This window comes from Labrus bergylta, chromosome 13 (genome assembly GCF_963930695.1).
Source record: "Labrus bergylta chromosome 13, fLabBer1.1, whole genome shotgun sequence".
Lineage (NCBI taxonomy): Eukaryota > Metazoa > Chordata > Actinopteri > Labriformes > Labridae > Labrus > Labrus bergylta.
Genome location: NC_089207.1, coordinates 245,927 through 264,951, shown reverse-complemented (window position 1 = coordinate 264,951; position 19,025 = coordinate 245,927). Strand labels below are relative to the sequence as shown.

The window sequence follows — 19,025 nt, the reverse complement described above, 5'->3', positions numbered from 1 at the left end:
TGTTGTGTTAGCATGCTAATGTTAGCGCTCTTTAGTCAGCTCGTAGCTTCACATTGTTGTGTTAGCATGCTAATGTTAGCGCTCTTTAGTCAGCTCGTAGCTTCACATTGTTGTGTTAGCATGCTAATGTTAGCGCTCTTTAGTTAGCTCGTAGCTTCACATTGTTGTGTTAGCATGCTAATGTTAGCGCTCTTTAGTTAGCTGGTAGCTTCACATTGTTGTGTTAGCATGCTAATGTTAGCGCTCTTTAGTTAGCTCGTAGCTTCACATTGTTGTGTTAGCATGCTAATGTTAGCGCTCTTTAGTTAGCTCGTAGCTTCACATTGTTGTGTTAGCATGCTAATGTTAGCGCTCTTTAGTTAGCTGGTAGCTTCACATTTCGTGTAGCTCTTGATTGAAATGATCTGAAATCCAGAGCGAGGCCTTACTAACTCGGGGGTCTTGGTGAAGGTTGGCTGTTGAATGATGACGATCCTCACTGAGTGATAACAGTGTCAACAGTCACCTCTCTGTGGCGTTACAGGGCGGAGACACTTTCCTCACCTCGGCCTTCATCACACACTGCACGCTAACGCAGAAAGATGGCCTCCAGGTGTAAATGACAGGGCACGGGGTCGTTCGTATCCACGGGGGCAGAAGGTCTGTTAACTGAAGGTAAAGCCACCTCAGTCCACACCTGAGTGGAGCAGCAGGTACAGAAGCACAGCAGGAGGTCAGCAACCACACAGCCAACCTCTCACACCGACACGTAGCTCATCATCAGACAGATGTTTCCACAGGACCGGTGTTTGTTTGTTTGTTTGTTTGTTTGTTTCTTTGTTTCTTTGTTTCTTTGTTTGTTTGTTTGTTTGTTTCTTTGTTTCTTTGTTTGTTTCTTTGTTTGTTTCTTTCTTTGTTTCTTTGTTTCTTTGTTTGTTTGTTTGTTTGTTTGTTTGTTTGTTTGTTTGTTTGTTTGTTTCTTTGTTTGTTTGTTTCTTTGTTTCTTTGTTTGTTTGTTTCTTTGTTTGTTTGTTTGTTTGTTTGTTTGTTTGTTTGTTTCTTTGTTTGTTTCTTTGTTTCTTTGTTTCTTTGTTTCTTTGTTTGTTTGTTTGTTTGTTTGTTTGTTTCTTTGTTTCTTTGTTTCTTTGTTTGTTTCTTTGTTTGTTTCTTTGTTTCTTTGTTTGTTTCTTTGTTTGTTTCTTTGTTTGTTTGTTTGTTTTGTTTTGTTTGTATCCCCATTAGCTTCTTGAGGTCCGCAGTTTATATTGTGACAATACATTTTACAAATTCATCTTATATTTTATTCTTTTCACACTACACAAACATTTCACAACGTTTCTTTAATAACTCAAAATAAAAGAGAATAGTACGTTTGGCGTGCGCTCACACACTCTGAAGCTGGTCGCGCCCTCTCCAGTCAGGGCTCGTGTTTGAACCACACTGATGACTGCCAGAAATACTGCTCCACTCCAAATACGGGCCAAGGGCTCACTGCAAGAAACAACCGTTTTGGACGCCCCTCAGTTTGTCAGATATGAGAGCAGTTATGAGATGAGATGAGATTCAACTTTATTGTCATTCCACATATACAGGTATCGAGTAATGAAATGAGGTTTGACATCTCACCTGAAGTGCAATAAGCAGAAAGTGCAAGAGTCTGTGCTATGTACAGTAATTACAAAATCTACAGATGTAGACTAAAAAACAAAAGTGAATTATTGGGTATATATGGATGGATTAATGGGATGCTATAAATATAAATATAAGTATATTCTTCAGATTATAATATACAGATTAAGGTGCAGTGAGCATGCTTTACTAGTTTACAGATAATATACAGAATATGGACATACTATAATACAATAATACAGGTGGATGAGAGATGTGTGTGTGTGACCAGGAGGAGTGGTGGGGGTGAGGTGATGTGCAGGGAAAGGGGGGTCAGCAGGGGGCGGAGTTCGGGAGGGAGAGAGAGAGAGAGAGAGAGAGAGAGAGAGAGAGAGAGAGAGAGAGAGAGAGAGAGAGAGAGACAGAGTTCAGAGTTCGGGGGGTAGAGTTCAGTAGAGAAACAGCTCTGGGGAAAAAGCTGTTCCTCAGTCTGCTGGTTCTGGTCCGGAGGCTTCTGAAGCGCCTACCGGAGGGCAGGAGGGTAAACAGTCTGTGGGCAGGGTGGGAGGAGTCTTTAAGGATGCCGTGAGCTCGCCACAGACAGCGTGTTCTTTGGACGTCCTCAATGGCAGGAAGTGGACACCTTGTGATGGTCAGATCAAACCAACAGGTGTTGCAGCGATGGAAGCGGGCAAGAGAAGTGGTTCAGATAGAAGTGATTGTACCCGACCTAAAAAGCCTCTGCATGTTTCTAATAAGCTCCACGAGCAGAAACGTGCTCAAACTAGGATCAATATTGGAGATGCTTTTGAAAAATGGAGAGAGGTTAGAACACAGAAAGGTTTACAGACCCATGCAGAGCTGGATAAACACTGAAGCTTCAGAGTCCACCACATGGTGACCTGAGTGAGGGGGGGGGGGGGGGATTATTTTGAGGTTCACTTAAATCCCTGCTGGACTTCATGTGTTCTTTTATTTTGCTGCTGATGTGAAAAGCGTGACTCAGACTTGTGAGTAACCACGGACACATCCACGCTGAGAATTGACGACTTGACTTAATTCAAAGGCTAAAATCTGAAGACACTCGACTTGGAATCAATAAATATTGAGAAACATCCGTGATGTGCATAATTCTTTGCAGCACCCCCGACCCTCGCTGAATTATTAATCATGAGACATGAATTTGCATGTGTCCGTGATGTTTTATTTAATACATTTGAGAGTTTTGTTGGACAATGCAGCACGCCTTCGTCTCGCCGCTCAGTCGTTTTAATATCGGACGCTTCTTGATTTGTCTAAATGATGAACATACTGTCCTCTCAAGTTTTCAGAAATCCCCCCGGTGCAGAGCATTAGAAGCTTTTCAAAGTCCCTCAGTAGGCTGATTTCAAAAGGCCATTAAAGTTATTTGTCAGTCCCTCGTGTGCACTCAGAAACTAATGGCATCAGGCAGCGACTTGCGTGGTTAAAAAGGAGCGAATATGAAGCTTCAGCGTAAAGAAACACAACAACAACAAACCTTCACTAACACCTCGAGGACCCGGGGAAATGATGTGGCTAGTTGCTAAATCGAGTGCGATTTAAGTTCCCTTTAGGGAGTGCACAACTTTTAAATGACATAAATGCTGTGAATAAATCTACAAAGATAAACGTGGTCGATAATAAACCAACACTGCATTTTTCTTTTGGTTCAAACTGCACTTTGTCAAGAGCTCCACAACCAGATGTTATGCACTGTAGCCTCCTGCCACTAGATGGCGCTGTAGCTCAGGTCAGTGTCTGCTGCCATCCGGCCTCATGATGCATTATGACCTCACAGTAAACAGCAGGACAGTGGGAGAATGGCGTCCTGTAGCGCGGTGCAGTTTGTCAGTATGTTGATCTTTAAATGGAGATAAAGTTAAATGTTGTCTGTGTCGATGTGTCACCACGTTTAGCTCGTTGACGTTAACCTGCAGGGAGGACTGAAGGCTGCTGTTGTTAGCAATGCTAACGTTAGCCACTCTCTGTAAACATATTTGACTTTGTTAACAGATGGCCAAATTCAACCCACAATGCACTGCTGTTTGGTTCCTTGTGTTCTCACCTACAGTGAACTGAACTCTGGAGCACTTTGAAGAGGACCGAGACCCCCGATGTGAAGTTGACTTAATGTCTGATCCCCATCGAGTTCCTACATTTATGTAAAGCAAATAAAACCTTTTAATCACTTTTTTAACTTCAATATTCTCTGTCAGAGTGAAAGGCTTCAGTATAAATCATTAGCATGAAGCTGGGATCCCGAGTGTTAAAGTGTTAAAGAGAACGGATGTTATGAGGTGGAGTTTTGACCACGACGTTAAGGGACCGTGTGCAGCCAATACAAGATAAAAAAACATGACCTGCCTCCAAAGCAGAGAGGAAAGTAGGTCAGACCTGCAGGGAAGAAAACAAACAGAAAGAAAACCAATAAAAGAAAGAGAGTGTGACATTTTATATTTGCTTTAGTTTGTGCACACACACACACACACACACACACACACACACACACACACACACACACACACACACACACACACACACACATACTCACACACACACACACACACACACACACACACATACACAAACACACACACATAAACACATAAACACACACACACACATACTCACACACACACACACACACACACACACACACACATACACAAACACACACACATAAACACACACACACACACACACACACACACACACACATACACACACACACACATACTCACTCACACACACACACATAAACACACACACACACACATATACTCACTCACACACACACACATAAACACACACACTCTCACCCACACACACATAAACACACACACACACACACTCTCACACACACACACACATAAACACACACACACACACACACACACAGAACGTGCAGAACATGTAAAGTAGTCTCAGCGCTGCAGAAAGTCGGAGCAGCTAAACACTTCTCTTTGAGCAGCTCGGGCTCTTCTGAACAGATAAGAGCTACAGAATAAATATATTTACATAAATGAAACTCTTGCCCGGTTCACACTGTCGGATGCTTTCAAAGCGCTTCTGTATTTCACGCTCCTGACATCCCGTGTTAGCTGAAGGTACAGCTGGTGTCAAAAGATGTTTATTTCAGATTCTGCAGCTCCTCGTGGAGACGTGGAGACTCTAATATCATCAGCTGAAAGAGGAGGCATAGCTGCTTTTACAAATGGAAAGTGTCCCCGACTTTAAACCAAATACTGTACAGGATCTGAGTCTGCAGTCTGCAGCACTCATCAGGACCTGAGTCTGTAGTCTGCAGCACTCATCAGGACCTGAGTCTGCAGCACTCATCAGGACCTGAGTCTGCAGTCTGCAGCACTCATCAGGACCTGAGTCTGCAGTCTGCAGCACTCATCAGGACCTGAGTCTGCAGCACTCATCAGGACCTGAGTCTGCAGTCTGCAGCACTCATCAGGACCTGAGTCTGCAGCACTCATCAGGACCTGAGTCTGCAGTCTGCAGCACTCATCAGGATCTGAGTCTGCAGCACTCATCAGGACCTGAGTCTGCAGTCTGCAGCACTCATCAGGATCTGAGTCTGCAGTCTGCAGCACTCATCAGGACCTGAGTCTGCAGTCTGCAGCACTCATCAGGATCTGAGTCTGCAGTCTGCAGCACTCATCAGGACCTGAGTCTGCAGCACTCATCAGGACCTGAGTCTGCAGCACTCATCAAGACCTGAGTCTGCAGCACTCATCAGGACCTGAGTCTGCTCACTAACAGGAAGAACGTCTGCAAGTGAAACTGTGAACTAGAACATCTGAGCAGTGTTGCCAGATCTCGCAAGAGAAACAAGCGACCTGGCTCCTCAAATAAATAAAATGAAGCCCAACAGGTGACCTAACCTACCACACAGTGTAAGAGAGAGGCCACTTGATAACAGTATATATTTATTTATTTGTGCTTGTCTTGTCTCATTTTGTTTTAAAACAGTGCTTTTCGGTGCAGCATCATCAGCATGCTGTATTAAGGTCAGATCCAGTCTCTTTCTCTCTCTTTCTCCCACTCTTTATTATATTTTTTCCATAATCCCCCCCTTAGAGCGACAATGCCTGGGATTGTGGATGGATCCCCAAAGCTCTTGAGGGTTGTGGACGGATCCTGGAAAAGGACAAATTATCGTGATCGTGTTTCACTTTATTGTGGAGAGTTGGGAGTGAATCAGCAGGGGGTTCATAAAGGGAGCAAAGTCCAAACAAACAACCGCACTTTAGGAAACACGCCCAAAAACCTGCAACCCACAACTGACGATATATGCAAACTTCTTTACAGAAAAACAAGCCCAGAGTCACTTATAACAAGCGGACCTGACAACACAGCATCTGAGTGTTAAGAGCTGAGAGATGTAGAACTCAGAATCTGTCTGAAGACCGCTCGCCTCATCTCGTCTCGTCTTGGAATGGAAAGCATTTTGACTTCGACTGAGCGGACTCAGGACTTTAAATTGACCACCACCATTTAGAAGGTACACGACCCTTTCTAAAAGAACAAATAGCTTAAATCAATTTGTAGTTCGAGTTCTTTATTTTTATCCCGGGTTACGTCACTAACCTTCCCGGTGTGACGTGATGCATGAAACCTGTTTCCAGAGGCGAGAGGATCATCCATGGCGTGACCTGTCAGACAAACAAGCTGGTTCAAAGTGACTCTCCAACACGGGGTTAACAATATATCGACTTTTATTATTAAATTATACATCTATACAATAGATCCTTAATAAAACTGCAGCTATACAAATCATTAAGAAGTAACCACATGATGTCACACTCGGAGGCGTGTTCATTCATGTCCTCTGACGCCGTCTCAGATAAACAGGACATGCACGGGCGGGGTCGAGACCCCCGTCGTCTGACCACGCCCCTCCCCCGACATCACCTTCAGTAGTTTCATGGTTATGCAGAGCGGCTCCAGGACGGGCGAGATTCTTTCTCAGTCTTTGTGTCCATCGGTCAAACGTCTTCACAGACGTCTCGCTGCGTCCCTTTCAACCTTTTTTACATTTAAGAAGCCGAGACGACGGAGCAACTTAACACGTCGGTTCATGAGAGGAAAACTGAACTCTTCAGAACCTCAGTTTCTGCTTTCTTAATGGGAAGCCAATTTTTAAATGAAGGTGGCATTGCCTTCTCCCTTTGTCCAGAGAGAGGTGAAGATCGAGAACAAGAAGGAAACGTCTCTCTGTTTACATCCAGACTGTAAGAGGACGTGTTCATCGAGCTCCGGCTGCAGGACGACTCGTCTTCTCGTTTCTGTTTCAGGATCGTCCTGAGGAAGCTGAAAAACTAAACATGTGTCCCTGTAGTCCGAGAAAGACAAAGTGGAACATCTCCGACTTCTTCTTGGTTGCAAAAAATCTTTAAGCGCTGCTGACGAGCTCCACACAAAGTGATCAAACCAGGAGAGCTGCGAGTCGTCTGCAAACAGTCGAGCACGCTGTGATGAAGCATTAAACCTCAGCTAGCATGACTCATGGTTAGCTACACTGATGGTGCGTTCAGGTTCCATCAGTGTGTCTTGAACTCAACACTTCCTGCTGTCGTGTGGCGTCTCCAATCAGGATATATTCATATATTGAGGGTTTTCATTTTCCCGCCACTCACAGCACGTTTTGTACGTGGATGGCTCTCTGGTGTTCATGGAGGTGCTATAATCCTCTCCTTTATTTGTATTCTTTATATAACGTCTACTTCCTTTGTACAACGCACGGTCTAAGCATGAAGGGATTTCTATCTGCTTGAAAAATCATCCCCAAATATTCTACGACATCAGCTAAATATCCCCCCGATAAAAAAACACAACATGAACAGATAGCTTTGTGAGGAAATAAACACAAAGAACACAACATTAGGGCTGCCCCCTACAGGTTGACTGTTTGAATTACATGTCATGACACGTTTTGTCAGTTTGAATCTCAGCTCTCAGTTTGTTCCAGCTGTCTCTGCACACAGAGCATTGAAACAACATGACTCATAACTCAAATAAACAGAAAACGTCACCGTTACAAATCTTTAAAAATAAGATTCTGCCGACACGGGCCGTCAGAAGAGGCTGCACGAGGAGCTGCTGTTTTCTCTGAGCCTGACTTGTTTTTACTGACAGCAGAATGATTTGTGAAGGTCCCCTCCTCTCCAGGGTAACAGATATGTGTATTTACACAGGTAGAAATAAAGAAATCAAAGTTTCAAGAGCAGCCTGAAGGAGGTCAAAGGGGGCTGCAAGCTGAGCTGCTGCAAGCTGAGCTGCTGCTAGCGGTGGTGCTAGGTTAGTTTTTCCTCTTTGTTTTTCTTTCATAAGGTTTTTAACTGGAGACACATTGTGCACAAGATTCTTCCACCAAAACACTTGAAAAACAATTTAGAGGTAAGGACTTCGTGCAGGCTTTCCCAACCCCACATGGACTTCAAATGGGGCCGTCTGAAATGTATTTTTATTAATGAATAAAGAATATATAGTATATTGAAATATTTTGAAACATAAAATATTTTGAAAGACTGTTCAAACTAATTATTTGGATGTTAGTAAGAGTTTTTAGATCACGCTCATTCTGTGTCAGTTTACATGAAATGTGAAGCTACGAGCTAACTAAAGAGCGCTAACATTAGCATGCTAACACAACAATGTGAAGCTACGCGCTAACTAAAGAGCTAACATTAGCTAACATTAGCATGCTAACACAACAATGCAGGACACAGGTGATTGCAGCTATTTTGTCTGCTGCTTGCGCTTATTGCCTTCGTGCAAACGTGAGTGGAGAGTGGTTGGAGGTGTGTCTCTGGAGGAGAGTGGAGCCTTCAGTATGGAGGAGGCGTGGCCAAATAAAAGTTTGCTTTGGTTTCATGCTAGTGCTCAAAGGCGACATCTACTGGATCAAATAATCGCACATTCTCCCTTTAACTTTGAACTTTTCATTAAAAACAATCTTACAGGTTAAACACTTTGACATGAAGTGAAATATCTCAAATGTTTGATTGACAGCTGCGGTTGAAGATGACTCCGGCACAGAGACATTTTACAGATAAATAAAAAAACGTGTTGAATGATCCGGCACGAGGTGGCACAGAAATCAAATGAAAGCCCAAATCGTTGAGTGGAGAGCCGAGCTGATGAAACTGACAAAACACTGAGTCGGGTGCAGCCCTGAAAAGATGAAAACTTCCTGGATTTGAAGGCAGGTCCGGTTCTAGAACAAAAGACTTAGGGTGCATCTGAGGTTAAAGGGGGTGCAGCCACAGTGACCGGAGAGAGCCATAAAGAACAGGGGAGGTGTTCTGGGTCCCTCATGTGCGTCCTCATGTGCGCCCTCATGTGCGTCCTCATGTGCGCCCTCATGTGCGCCCTCATGTGCGTCCTCATGTGCGCCCTCATGTGCGCCCTCATGTGCGCCCTCATGTGCGTCCTCATGTGCGCCCGGGTGAGAGAACGGGTCATGACCTTCAGATCATGGATGTAATAAACACAATCTGAGTCTCTGTTTGTTTTGCAGCTTAATGCATTCCTTTGCAGCGTCGTAGAACCGGGCCTGCCTCTTTAACTTTGTCGACCTCCATGCTCCCTCAAACGCTGCAGAAAGAGAACAGTGAAAGAAACCAGAAGTCACTAATGGTCACCTTGCAGATGTGGTGCACGAGGGGAGAAAACCAGATTTTCTTTTTTTATTCTGCGTGCTGCTCGATGTTAATGTGACTGAATAACTCCTCAAATAAAAACTTGTATGCAAATTAGGCACTCATACAGTATAGGCAGTATTGTTCCCATTTCTTCTTCTTCTACAACATTCACCACCACTGGAAAAACAAAGACAGCAGCGGATGTGTGCATATCTTACAGGCCTGGCCTACATTCCCCCGACTCGCTGGTACCTTTAAGTCCCCACTGAAATGTGGGAGTATTCAGCGTCTTAGGGTTTCAAACTAAGGAGTTCAAGTTGTGCGCATTCAGGATGGACCGCGGTGTGTCCGTCCGTCCTCTTTTGCTTTACACATTTTTGCACAGCAGGAACCACAGCAGCTTGATTCTGACAGTTTCACCAACATCAAAAACACTAAGATCTGTAGAGGCGCTCGCTCAGGCTGGAGGTGTGGACCACCAGCTGCAGGTTTATCAGTGTTCCTCAGACACTTCCAGGACACAGACATGATGTTAGTAAGAAATCCTGCAGCTGCACGTCCACCTGTTTGTTCTTTTCTAAGAGAGAGAGGTGAGTTTGTAGCTCCACAGTCAGATGTAGAACTCCTTCATGTTGTCTCTGACTGAGCTGTGCAGGTGCATCTCTGTCCTGTAGTCCGTGTACATGCTGTGTCTGTTCTCATCTTTGATGTCGCCGCTGCTGCTGCTGCTGCTCCTCTGGGCACGCCGCTGCTGGTAGAGGAGGCGGCTTATCACAGCCAGAGCACACACGGCGATGAAGACCACCGCTGTGACCACACCTGAGGACGCAGCGGGGAGAGAGAGAGAGAGCTGTCAGCATCAAACATCATGTTGACCTCATTTCAATTACATACAGACAATCAGCTCTCATTGCTAATGAGTTCAAAACCCCACATCACACATCAGAGAGTTCACTGCTGGACATTACACTGCTGGACATTACACTGCTGGACATTACACTGCTGGACATTACACTGGGCTTACTGGTCTGACCGGCTTCATGCTTATTTAAGTCGATTACAGCCCTCTTCCACATGTTGACTTTTTTAAACTCAGTAATATCCAGCAGACGCACTCGTCATGTATTTCTAATGAAGAAAAGAAAACAGAAGTGAAACGAGACATTTAAAGAATGAGAGCTTGTCTTTGATCACTTAGTGAGCGCTGCATCATTCATGACTTTATTCTGATGTTCATCCAAACAGGAAGCACGTTATTTATGCACCGTTTGATTTATTGCATGACTTTTTTTCATCCCTGAAATAACACACACACACACACACACACACACACACGCACACACACACACACACTGCAAACACCTGAGAAGATGTAAATAACCTGTTTTCAGTCACAGCACAGTTATTTGGGGGGTCCTTGGCATGGCAGAGTCTAGAGAGTCTCTCTTTGTCCTTTAATACACCACACACACACACACACGCACACGCGCACGCGCACGCGCACACGCACACGCACACACACGCACACACACACGCACACGCACACACACACACACGCACACACACGCACGTGCACACACGCGTTCCTGTCTTCTGCTTTAAATGTTCTCAAGACATTTGAATATTAACTCTTTATATCGTCTCTGAGTGAAGAATGTCTGAAAGCTCGTTTCATCTTTAGTGTTTAAAATATGATTTTAAAAGTCCTTCCTGTGATCCCGACTCCTCGACAAAAGGTTTGACATTCTGTGAATCACGCTTCTCGCCTTTTTGTGTCCACTCAGATTAGACCGTTGATCCCGCTCTCTCGTCCTCGTGGTTATTAATACGGAGGAGGCCACACCTCCCGGAGCCTCGGCTGGTCGGAGGCCCGAAATACTCTGAAGAGAGTGAAAACTGTTTTCACACGTCTGCTTTTCTAATTAAACAAACAGGAGAGAACGTGTTGATTGGAGAATCTGGAGGTATTGCAGGCAGGCTGCCCCCCCCCTCCTCGCTCCTCCCCCCCTCCCACTTGACTCCTCTCACCCCCCCCTGCCCCCCCCGCACCCCCCCCCCCTGCAGTCTCTCCACCCAGCCAGCACTCAGCATTCAGTCTCTTGTCCTCTCTGTCTCTCCTGCTGCAGACGAGCTCTCCTTTCATTTCTCATCCAGCGCTCTTCCCCCCCCTCGCCCCCCCTCCTTTCATTTCTCATCCAGCGCTCTTCCCCCCCCCCACCTCGCCACCTCGCCCACCCCCCGTCATTTCTCATCCAGTGCTCTCTTCCTCGTGCCCCGCAGTAACCTCCTCTGCTGTCATCGCCATCACCTGACGTTCACTGCACACCTGTTTCTCGTTTCCCCCCCTCGGCCCCCCCTCTGATCCACCGGCCCGTTCTTCACTTCCTGTCAGATTGTCTCATTTGCATATTCCCTCGCTTCCTGTTTTTTTTTGTTTCTGCCTCATTGTGCCCGCCTGACCTACAGATTGATGTGTCCTCGTCTAACCTCCTTTTTCCTCTTTCAGCTTCCTGCTTTGTTTTGACCTTTTGACCTCGATCTAAAGAATGTGAACTTTTATTCCGTCCCGCTTGTCTTTGAGTCCTGCAGCTGGAAAGGTTCATTTGAAATCCAATCTCGTCTTCTCCTTTAACATCAACACGTCCTCGAGGAGTCGCCTCCCTCTCGTCTCGCCGCGATCATAACTCAAAACGCTCATATGCCCGTTTCTCTGCGGGCGCTGATCGTTACCTGAGAGAGAGAATCAACTCTTAAGATAACAGGAAGAGGAGAGACTCAGCCTCCTTCAGAGTAAACTCAGAGCCTCACACTGTGCTTGATCTGATCTCTGATTGGTCCTCATATCGCTAACTTAATTAGAACATTGATTGATTTGTTCTTCTATTGAAGTTCTCTTCAGAACGGATGAGATGATGTTTCTGATGAGGCCGAGGAAACGCCATGTTATCTTAAGCTAAGCTAAGCTAAGCTAGGCTAAGCTAACTTTTCCTCCTCTAGCTTCACATTCACAGTACAGACATCTACGTGGAGGTATGAAAAGTTTTATAAATAGAGTCAGCAGCTTCCTCCTTCAAAATAAAACAGACTTCTCCTAAAGTGAAGCTGCTCCATTGTCCCTTCTGGGCCGCCGTACATGTGTGGTGGTGACTGTGTCTGCAGAGACTCTGTCCTCTCACTGGATTTTACTGTTCTGATTTGTGACGGTTGACTCAGAAAATGTGTGCTCAAACAGGCCGTTTGGAGGTTTTCCCTTCATGACATCACAAAGGGCAGTAGCCCCTCCCCCAGGTGGGTGACACTCCCACAGCTAGGTGTTTGTTCTGCCCTCTGAGTCTGCCTTCTCACCGTAAACAATAGGACATGGAGCGAGAAAGACCGAGTACACCCGAGCCCTTCCAGAGAGGGGGCGTGGTCAGACACAGCTCATTTACATATTTAAAGGTACAGACACAGAAACAGCCTGTTCTGAGCAGGGCTGAAATAGAGGGGTTTATAGACATGATCAAATACAGGGTCAGAGTGGATTTAGAACAAGAAACTTCACACACATGTTGAAGAGGAGCTCTGAGACTTAGTCAGACTGAAGAAGAGGAGGAGAATATGTCACCTTTAATTTACTGTCTCATATTGATGCTGCAGATCGAGTTGCATCATCTCAACAACATGACGGATACACAGTAAGTAACAGGAGGGGGGGAAGTTCCCCTGTTCAGGAAACACTCTCCTTTAATTTCATCACCAGTAATGAAAAGGAGGCTGAGTTATCAAGAGACCAGGAGAAAGAATTAGGTTGGAGGCAAATGGGGAGAATGACAAACAACGAACAGCTGGGGCTCGTTTTCAATTAAGCAAAGGAAAAATAATGAAGCAGAAAAAACAGCTACAAACCTGCGATGACAGCCAAGTCCTTCTGGCTGCCGCTCTGATGCTGCTCCTTGTCTTTGTTGGCTGTCGCCGTTTGATCTGAAGCAGCAGAAACAAACACACGAGTGTGACTTCAGAAATATCACCAAATATCATTTTGACTTCTCGCCACGTTAATCTCCTCCTCTGAGAAACGACTTTTAAATGTCAACGACGTCCTCTCATCTAAATATCACCCCCTTCAGGTCCGGGCGCCGTGTGACCCCGAGTCAAGCGGTGGCCGTGAGCAGGTGATGAAGAGGGGTCAGCTGATGTGTGATGACTCGTTTAAGCCGTGTCAGACTGAATGAAGCGCGACAGACAGAACGCCGCGAGGCGAACAGCTGGTGTTTTCATGAGCTGTCTCGTGCGGCTGCCAACACAACAATTAACACGATTTTAATTTAGAAACAGAAAAAACAGGAAGTCATGAGAGCCTTCCACTTCCTGTTTCTGAGGACATGATCAATCAGGAAGTGAGTCATCATCACGGTGACTCAGCCTGATAAATGTTTCTGTAGGATTGTTCTGGATTCATGGAGGGTCCGGATCACATTCTCTAAGAATAAGAATCAGCTGAGTGGTCTCTAAAACAACGACCGATTAATGACGAGGCAAAACAAACCATCTTATGTTTGTTCACACTCCGATACAGCAGGGGGCGGTATGCACCTGGTTGTTTTGAAAGAGGTAACCATGACAACCACTCACGCGCTGTGTCCATCCTGCTAAGTGAGGATGTTTTTGTTATTTCTGAGACGCCAACGTCGACCCTCTTCCTGCGTCCACATCGTGCAGCTCAGAGGAGGAAACGACGGTTCTTAAAGCGACAGGAGCCGTTTAGATTTACACCGTCGTGTAGCGGTCCACTTCCTTGTTTGGGCACGGTTGCGTTCACATCTCCCCGACCTGAGTACACATGAACCAGAGACCACCTCTGTAAGTGGACTCTGGCACAGTACGGACTTGAATGAACCGGACTTTGGGGTCAAGCGTACTCAGACCCGGGTCAATAATTGAGACGTTTTGTCGCCCCTCTTCCTCTCTCTATTATCACCTTTTTATGTAGCGCTCCTTTTTTTGGGGAGGGGTCTTTTTGTGCCTTTAAAGTAGAGACAGGACAGTGGCTAGAAACAGAAATCAGAGAGAGAGAGAGAGAGAGAGAGAGTGGGGAACGACATGCAGGAGAGGAGCCACAGGTGGGATTCAAACCCGGGCCGCACACTTGGAAGACTACAGCCTCTGTACATGGGGCGCGTGCACTAACCACTGCTCCACCAGCGCCCCCATGTAGCGCTCCCTTTAACCATGTAGAGCGGTGTTCTCAGACCCGGTCCATCACGTTCCCTCTCTCAGCTTCATCTTGTTAAAACTCTCTGCCCGTTACTCTGAGCTCGATTCTCACACATCTGTTCTCACACATAAAAATAAGATTGAAAGTGTAAAAAGACGTTTGTGTTGGTGTTAAGAAGCCGGCGCAGACAGCTGCTCTGTTGGTACCGATGTGAATGCATCTGTTCAGACAGGCAGGCGACTGGAAGCACAGCTGGCAGACGTCTGCTTCTCACAAACTGTCAGGAGCTACGCTCACAATCAGCTGCTAACAAGTCATTTTGAAGAACAGTAACATTTTATCAGGAAGATAATTAGACTGATGCTCCAAGTCCTGTTTTCATATTTAGAGGAAGTTCTGGACCTGCAAGACCAACAGAGGTGAGAAGTTCGAGGCCAGTTTAAGACCTGCAGGGGGCGCTGGAGTCCCATCGATGGCGTCCCCCGTCTGTCCCTGCAGGGGGCGCTGGAGTCCCATCGATGGCGCCCCCCGTCTGTCCCTGCAGGGGGCGCTGGAGTCCCATCGATGGCGCCCCCCGTCTGTCCCTGCAGGGGGCGCTGGAGTCCCATCGATGGCGCCCCCCGTCTGTCCCTGCAGGGGGCGCTGGAGTCCCATCGATGGCGGTCTCCATGCTGGAAATGCTGTCTCAGTCTAACTTTCAGTCAACCTAACGACAGGCTGAGAGCTGGAGCTGAGGCGGGTTTTAAACCTCCTGACAAACCGTTACACCGCGCCCACCTGTCAATCAGGTCAGCTACACGCCTTATTGTGAATAACTCTTATCCTTCATCAAATCAAAACTGATGAGTCATCAAAACATTCACCCCCCGTACAGTGTGTGTCCATCCAGACATGAGCTAATCACACCTATTTGGTTTTTTGAACCAGGCTGTAAACATGTTCATCTCTGCTGTAAAAACAGGCTTTTTAGAATGGGTGTGTATGTGACTTCCTGTGCTTCTGCAGCCAGCCTCTAGTGGACACTCCAGGAACTGCAGGATTTAACACTTCAACATCATGTGTGGTTTAAAACATGATGCTGAAGTGTAAAATCCTGGAGGATTGCGTCTGATAAGTGCTCAGTAAACACAGTCACACTACATAATGAGGTAAACAGAGTTTAACTGCACTCATCTGAGAGAGAGAGAGAGAGAGAGAGAGCAACGAGAGAGAGAGAGAGAGAGAGAGAGCACGAGAGAGAGAGAGAGAGAGAGAGCACGAGAGAGAGAGAGAGAGAGAGAGAGAGAGAGAGCACGAGAGAGAGAGAGAGAGAGAGAGAGCACGAGAGAGAGAGAGAGAGAGAGAGAGAGCACGACGAGAGAGAGAGAGAGAGAGAGAGCACGAAGAGAGAGAGAGAGAGAGAGAGAGCACGGAGAGAGAGAGAGAGAGAGAGAGAGAGGAGAGCACGAGAGAGAGAGGAGAGAGAGAGAGAGCACGAGAGAGCGAGAGAGAGAGAGAGCACGAGAGAGCGAGAGAGAGAGAGAGCACGATGAGAGCGAGCGAGGGAAGCACAAACATCAGGCTTTAAGAATCGGAGACATAAATACGGAGATTTTAATTGGAGCTGCATCTTGATGATTGTAGATTAATTTGTCAATTACTTCCTGATTGAGTCCTCTGAAGAGTGCGTTAATAAAGTCGTCTCCTTTAAATCCCCGAGCGCACAGTGACATCTTTGATTATGGTTTTAATGGACAGTGGAGTGAAGAAGATAATCCTCATGTTCCATAAATAACTGGATTATCACATTTTTAATTGCCCTGTTCAGAGCAACGTTTCTAGCCGCCATATTTACGGCCTGTGACGTTTCTCCTTCAGTGTGAATGTGGTGGAGGCGTGATGGGGGACGGAGTGACCCCCCCTCCCCGTACGTCTTCAGAGGCCTTACAGTGGAGAGAGGGGATCAGCTGATGCAGCGGGAGAACAGCGCCGTGTGTGTGTGTGTGTGGTGTGTGTGTGTGTGTGTGTGTGTGTGTGTGTGTGTGTGCGCATGTCTCACTGTGTGTGTGTGTGTGTGTGTGTGTGTGTGTGTGTGTGTGTGTGTGTGTGTGTGTGTGTGTGTGTGTGTGTGCGCATGGTCTCACTGTGTGTGTGTGTGTGTGTGTGTGTGTGTGTGTGTGTGTGTGTGTGTGTGTGTGCGCATGTCTCACTGTGTGTGTGTGTGTGTGTGTGTGTGTGTGTGTGTGTGTGTGTGTGTGTGTGTGTGTGTGTGTGTGTGTGCGCATGTCTCACTGTGTGTGTGTGTGTGTGTGTGTGTGTGTGTGTGTGTGTGTGTGTGTGCGCGCATGTCTCACTGTGTGTGTGGGTGTGTGTGTGTCTCACTGTGTGTGTGTGTGTGTGTGTGTGTGCATGTCTCACTGTGTGTGTGTGTGTGTGGTGTGTGTGTGTCTCACTGTGTGTGAGAGTAAATATGAAATATTAAAATAAGTATCCAGGTGAGGGTTAATGAAGCGGTTTACCTTGCAGCGTGTGCGAGGTGGACTCTGCCAGGGCGCCACAGTTCGATTGGACCAGAGGACCTCTGATGGTGACCAGTGAACTCCCCCGGTTGGTCAGCGCTGCCTTCAGCGGCGCCACGTGATTGAACTGGACCGAGGAGAGGCAGCCGACGAAACCTTTGGAGGCCGCTCGCACCACTTCCTGGTTGAAGTCGTCTCCTCCTGACACAGACGACGACATCATTCTTTACTTTTCACTCAAACATCCAAAGTCTCCGCACGGAGACGGGGAGAAGAACAAAAGCAGCAGAGACAAAGGGAGGACGGCGGCGCACGGTGGGAGGACTTACTGGTGACTTTGCCCAATGTCAGGGATCTGATTAGGATCAGCTCTGCATCAGATGACAGTGTGTACTTTGTGTGGATGTCCTGGTCGATCTGGTTGAGTGGAGAGAAATCAAATAACAAGCCAATTACAAGAAATCTAAACCGTGCTAACAGCAGCAGCAGCAGCACATTTCAATACATTATGGATCGAGCTCCGTGTTCTCTGCAGCTTCACACTGAACCACATCCGCCCACAGTTAGCTTTGAAGTGATGTCGACCTCTGCTCCCGCTCCACCGCGCTGACTCAGTTGCATCACTTAACTTGATGATCTGCAATAAAGCGCTGCCGGTTTCTGATGACATCTATGGCCGTTTTAAAAATGCACACAGAGCTTTCATGTGCACGTTTTAATGCAGAGGAACGTCGATTTGAAAAGCATCGCTCACGCTGATTAATGTTTGGAGAAGAAGAGAAAGTTAAATCTGACTTCCTCACTGGTATGATAAACGTCTGATGATTACATTCATAAAAATAACTTCTGCAGGTCTGGAAGTCAGAGCTAAACGTTGCCTTAAAGGAGCTCTCAAACACATCCAGGTGATCAGCTGTCATCACATGCATTAAAAGAAACTTTGGCAGGGAGGGAAATTAGCACCTGCCAACTGCCAATTGCACGCCGAACGCCGGCGGTGGCAGGTGAACATTAAGCACACCTGTATGCCACCAGAGCAGAGAGGAGACTTTACATTTTAAATGTCCCCTTTGGAAAGAAAATCTAACAGCACAAAGACTCTGGGATCAAAAGTACTCAACGTTTGACACATCTCCTGTCACAGAGTTTTAGAGATGTGAAAGGAGAGGAGACGTCAAAGGAGACGCTTTGAAATCACCGTAAAAACACAGAATCAAAATCCTTTTTCAATACTTCAGAACATGAACTATATTCATGTTTGAAGTCTGAGTAACGTCCCCCGTCTGTTCCTGCAGGGGGCGCTGGAGTCCCATCGATGGCGCCCCCCGTCTGTCCCTGCAGGGGGTGCTGGAGTCCCATCGATGGCGTCACCCGTCTGTCCCTGCAGGGGGCGCTGGAGTCCCATCGATGGCGTCACCCGTCTGTCCCTGCAGGGGGCGCTGGAGTCCCATCGATGGCGTCCCCCGTCTGTTCCTGCAGGGGGCGCTGGAGTCCCATCGATGGCGTCCCCCGTCTGTTCCTGCAGGGGGCGCTGGAGTCCCATCGATGGTGGTCTCCATGCTGGAAATGCTGTCTCAGTCTAACTTTGAGTCAACCTAACGACAGGCTGAGAGCTGGAGCTGAGGCGGGTTTTTAAACCTCCTGACAAACCGTTACACCGCGCCCACCTGTCAATCAGGTCAGCTACACGCCTTATTGTGAATAACTCTTATCCTTCATCAAATCAAAACTGATGAGTCATCAAAACATTCACCCCCCGTACAGTGTGTGTCCATCCAGACATGAGCTAATCACACCTATTTGGTTTTTTGAACCAGGCTGTAAACATGTTCATCTCTGCTGTAAAAACAGGCTTTTTAGAATGGGTGTGTATGTGACTTCCTGTGCTTCTGCAGCCAGCCTCTAGTGGACACTCCAGGAACTGCAGGATTTTTAAGGCCAGGTTTCTGCTTGTCTCTACAGCAGACGTCCACATGTGTGATAATGCTTCTTCCTGTCACTCTTTATTTCAACCAGCAGAATGATGTCATGATGTCGAGAATTATCATTCAAGTAATCGGATACTTT

The 19,025-nt window shown here is 46.6% G+C and overlaps 1 protein-coding gene across 1 annotated transcript in view; it reads right to left on the bottom strand.

Moving 5' to 3' along the window:
• Window positions 1-6,317: 6,317 nt before the first annotated feature.
• The window catches only part of LOC109979365 (contactin-associated protein-like 5), a gene marked incomplete at its 5' end in the record, with an annotated part of 33,780 nt that continues 21,072 nt past the window's right edge, over window positions 6,318-19,025 (bottom strand). Inside the window, 4 exon segments of the mRNA XM_065962149.1 lie at window positions 6,318-10,082; window positions 13,152-13,226; window positions 16,959-17,159; window positions 17,288-17,375. Coding sequence (XP_065818221.1) covers window positions 9,874-10,082; window positions 13,152-13,226; window positions 16,959-17,159; window positions 17,288-17,375 — 573 coding nt within the window.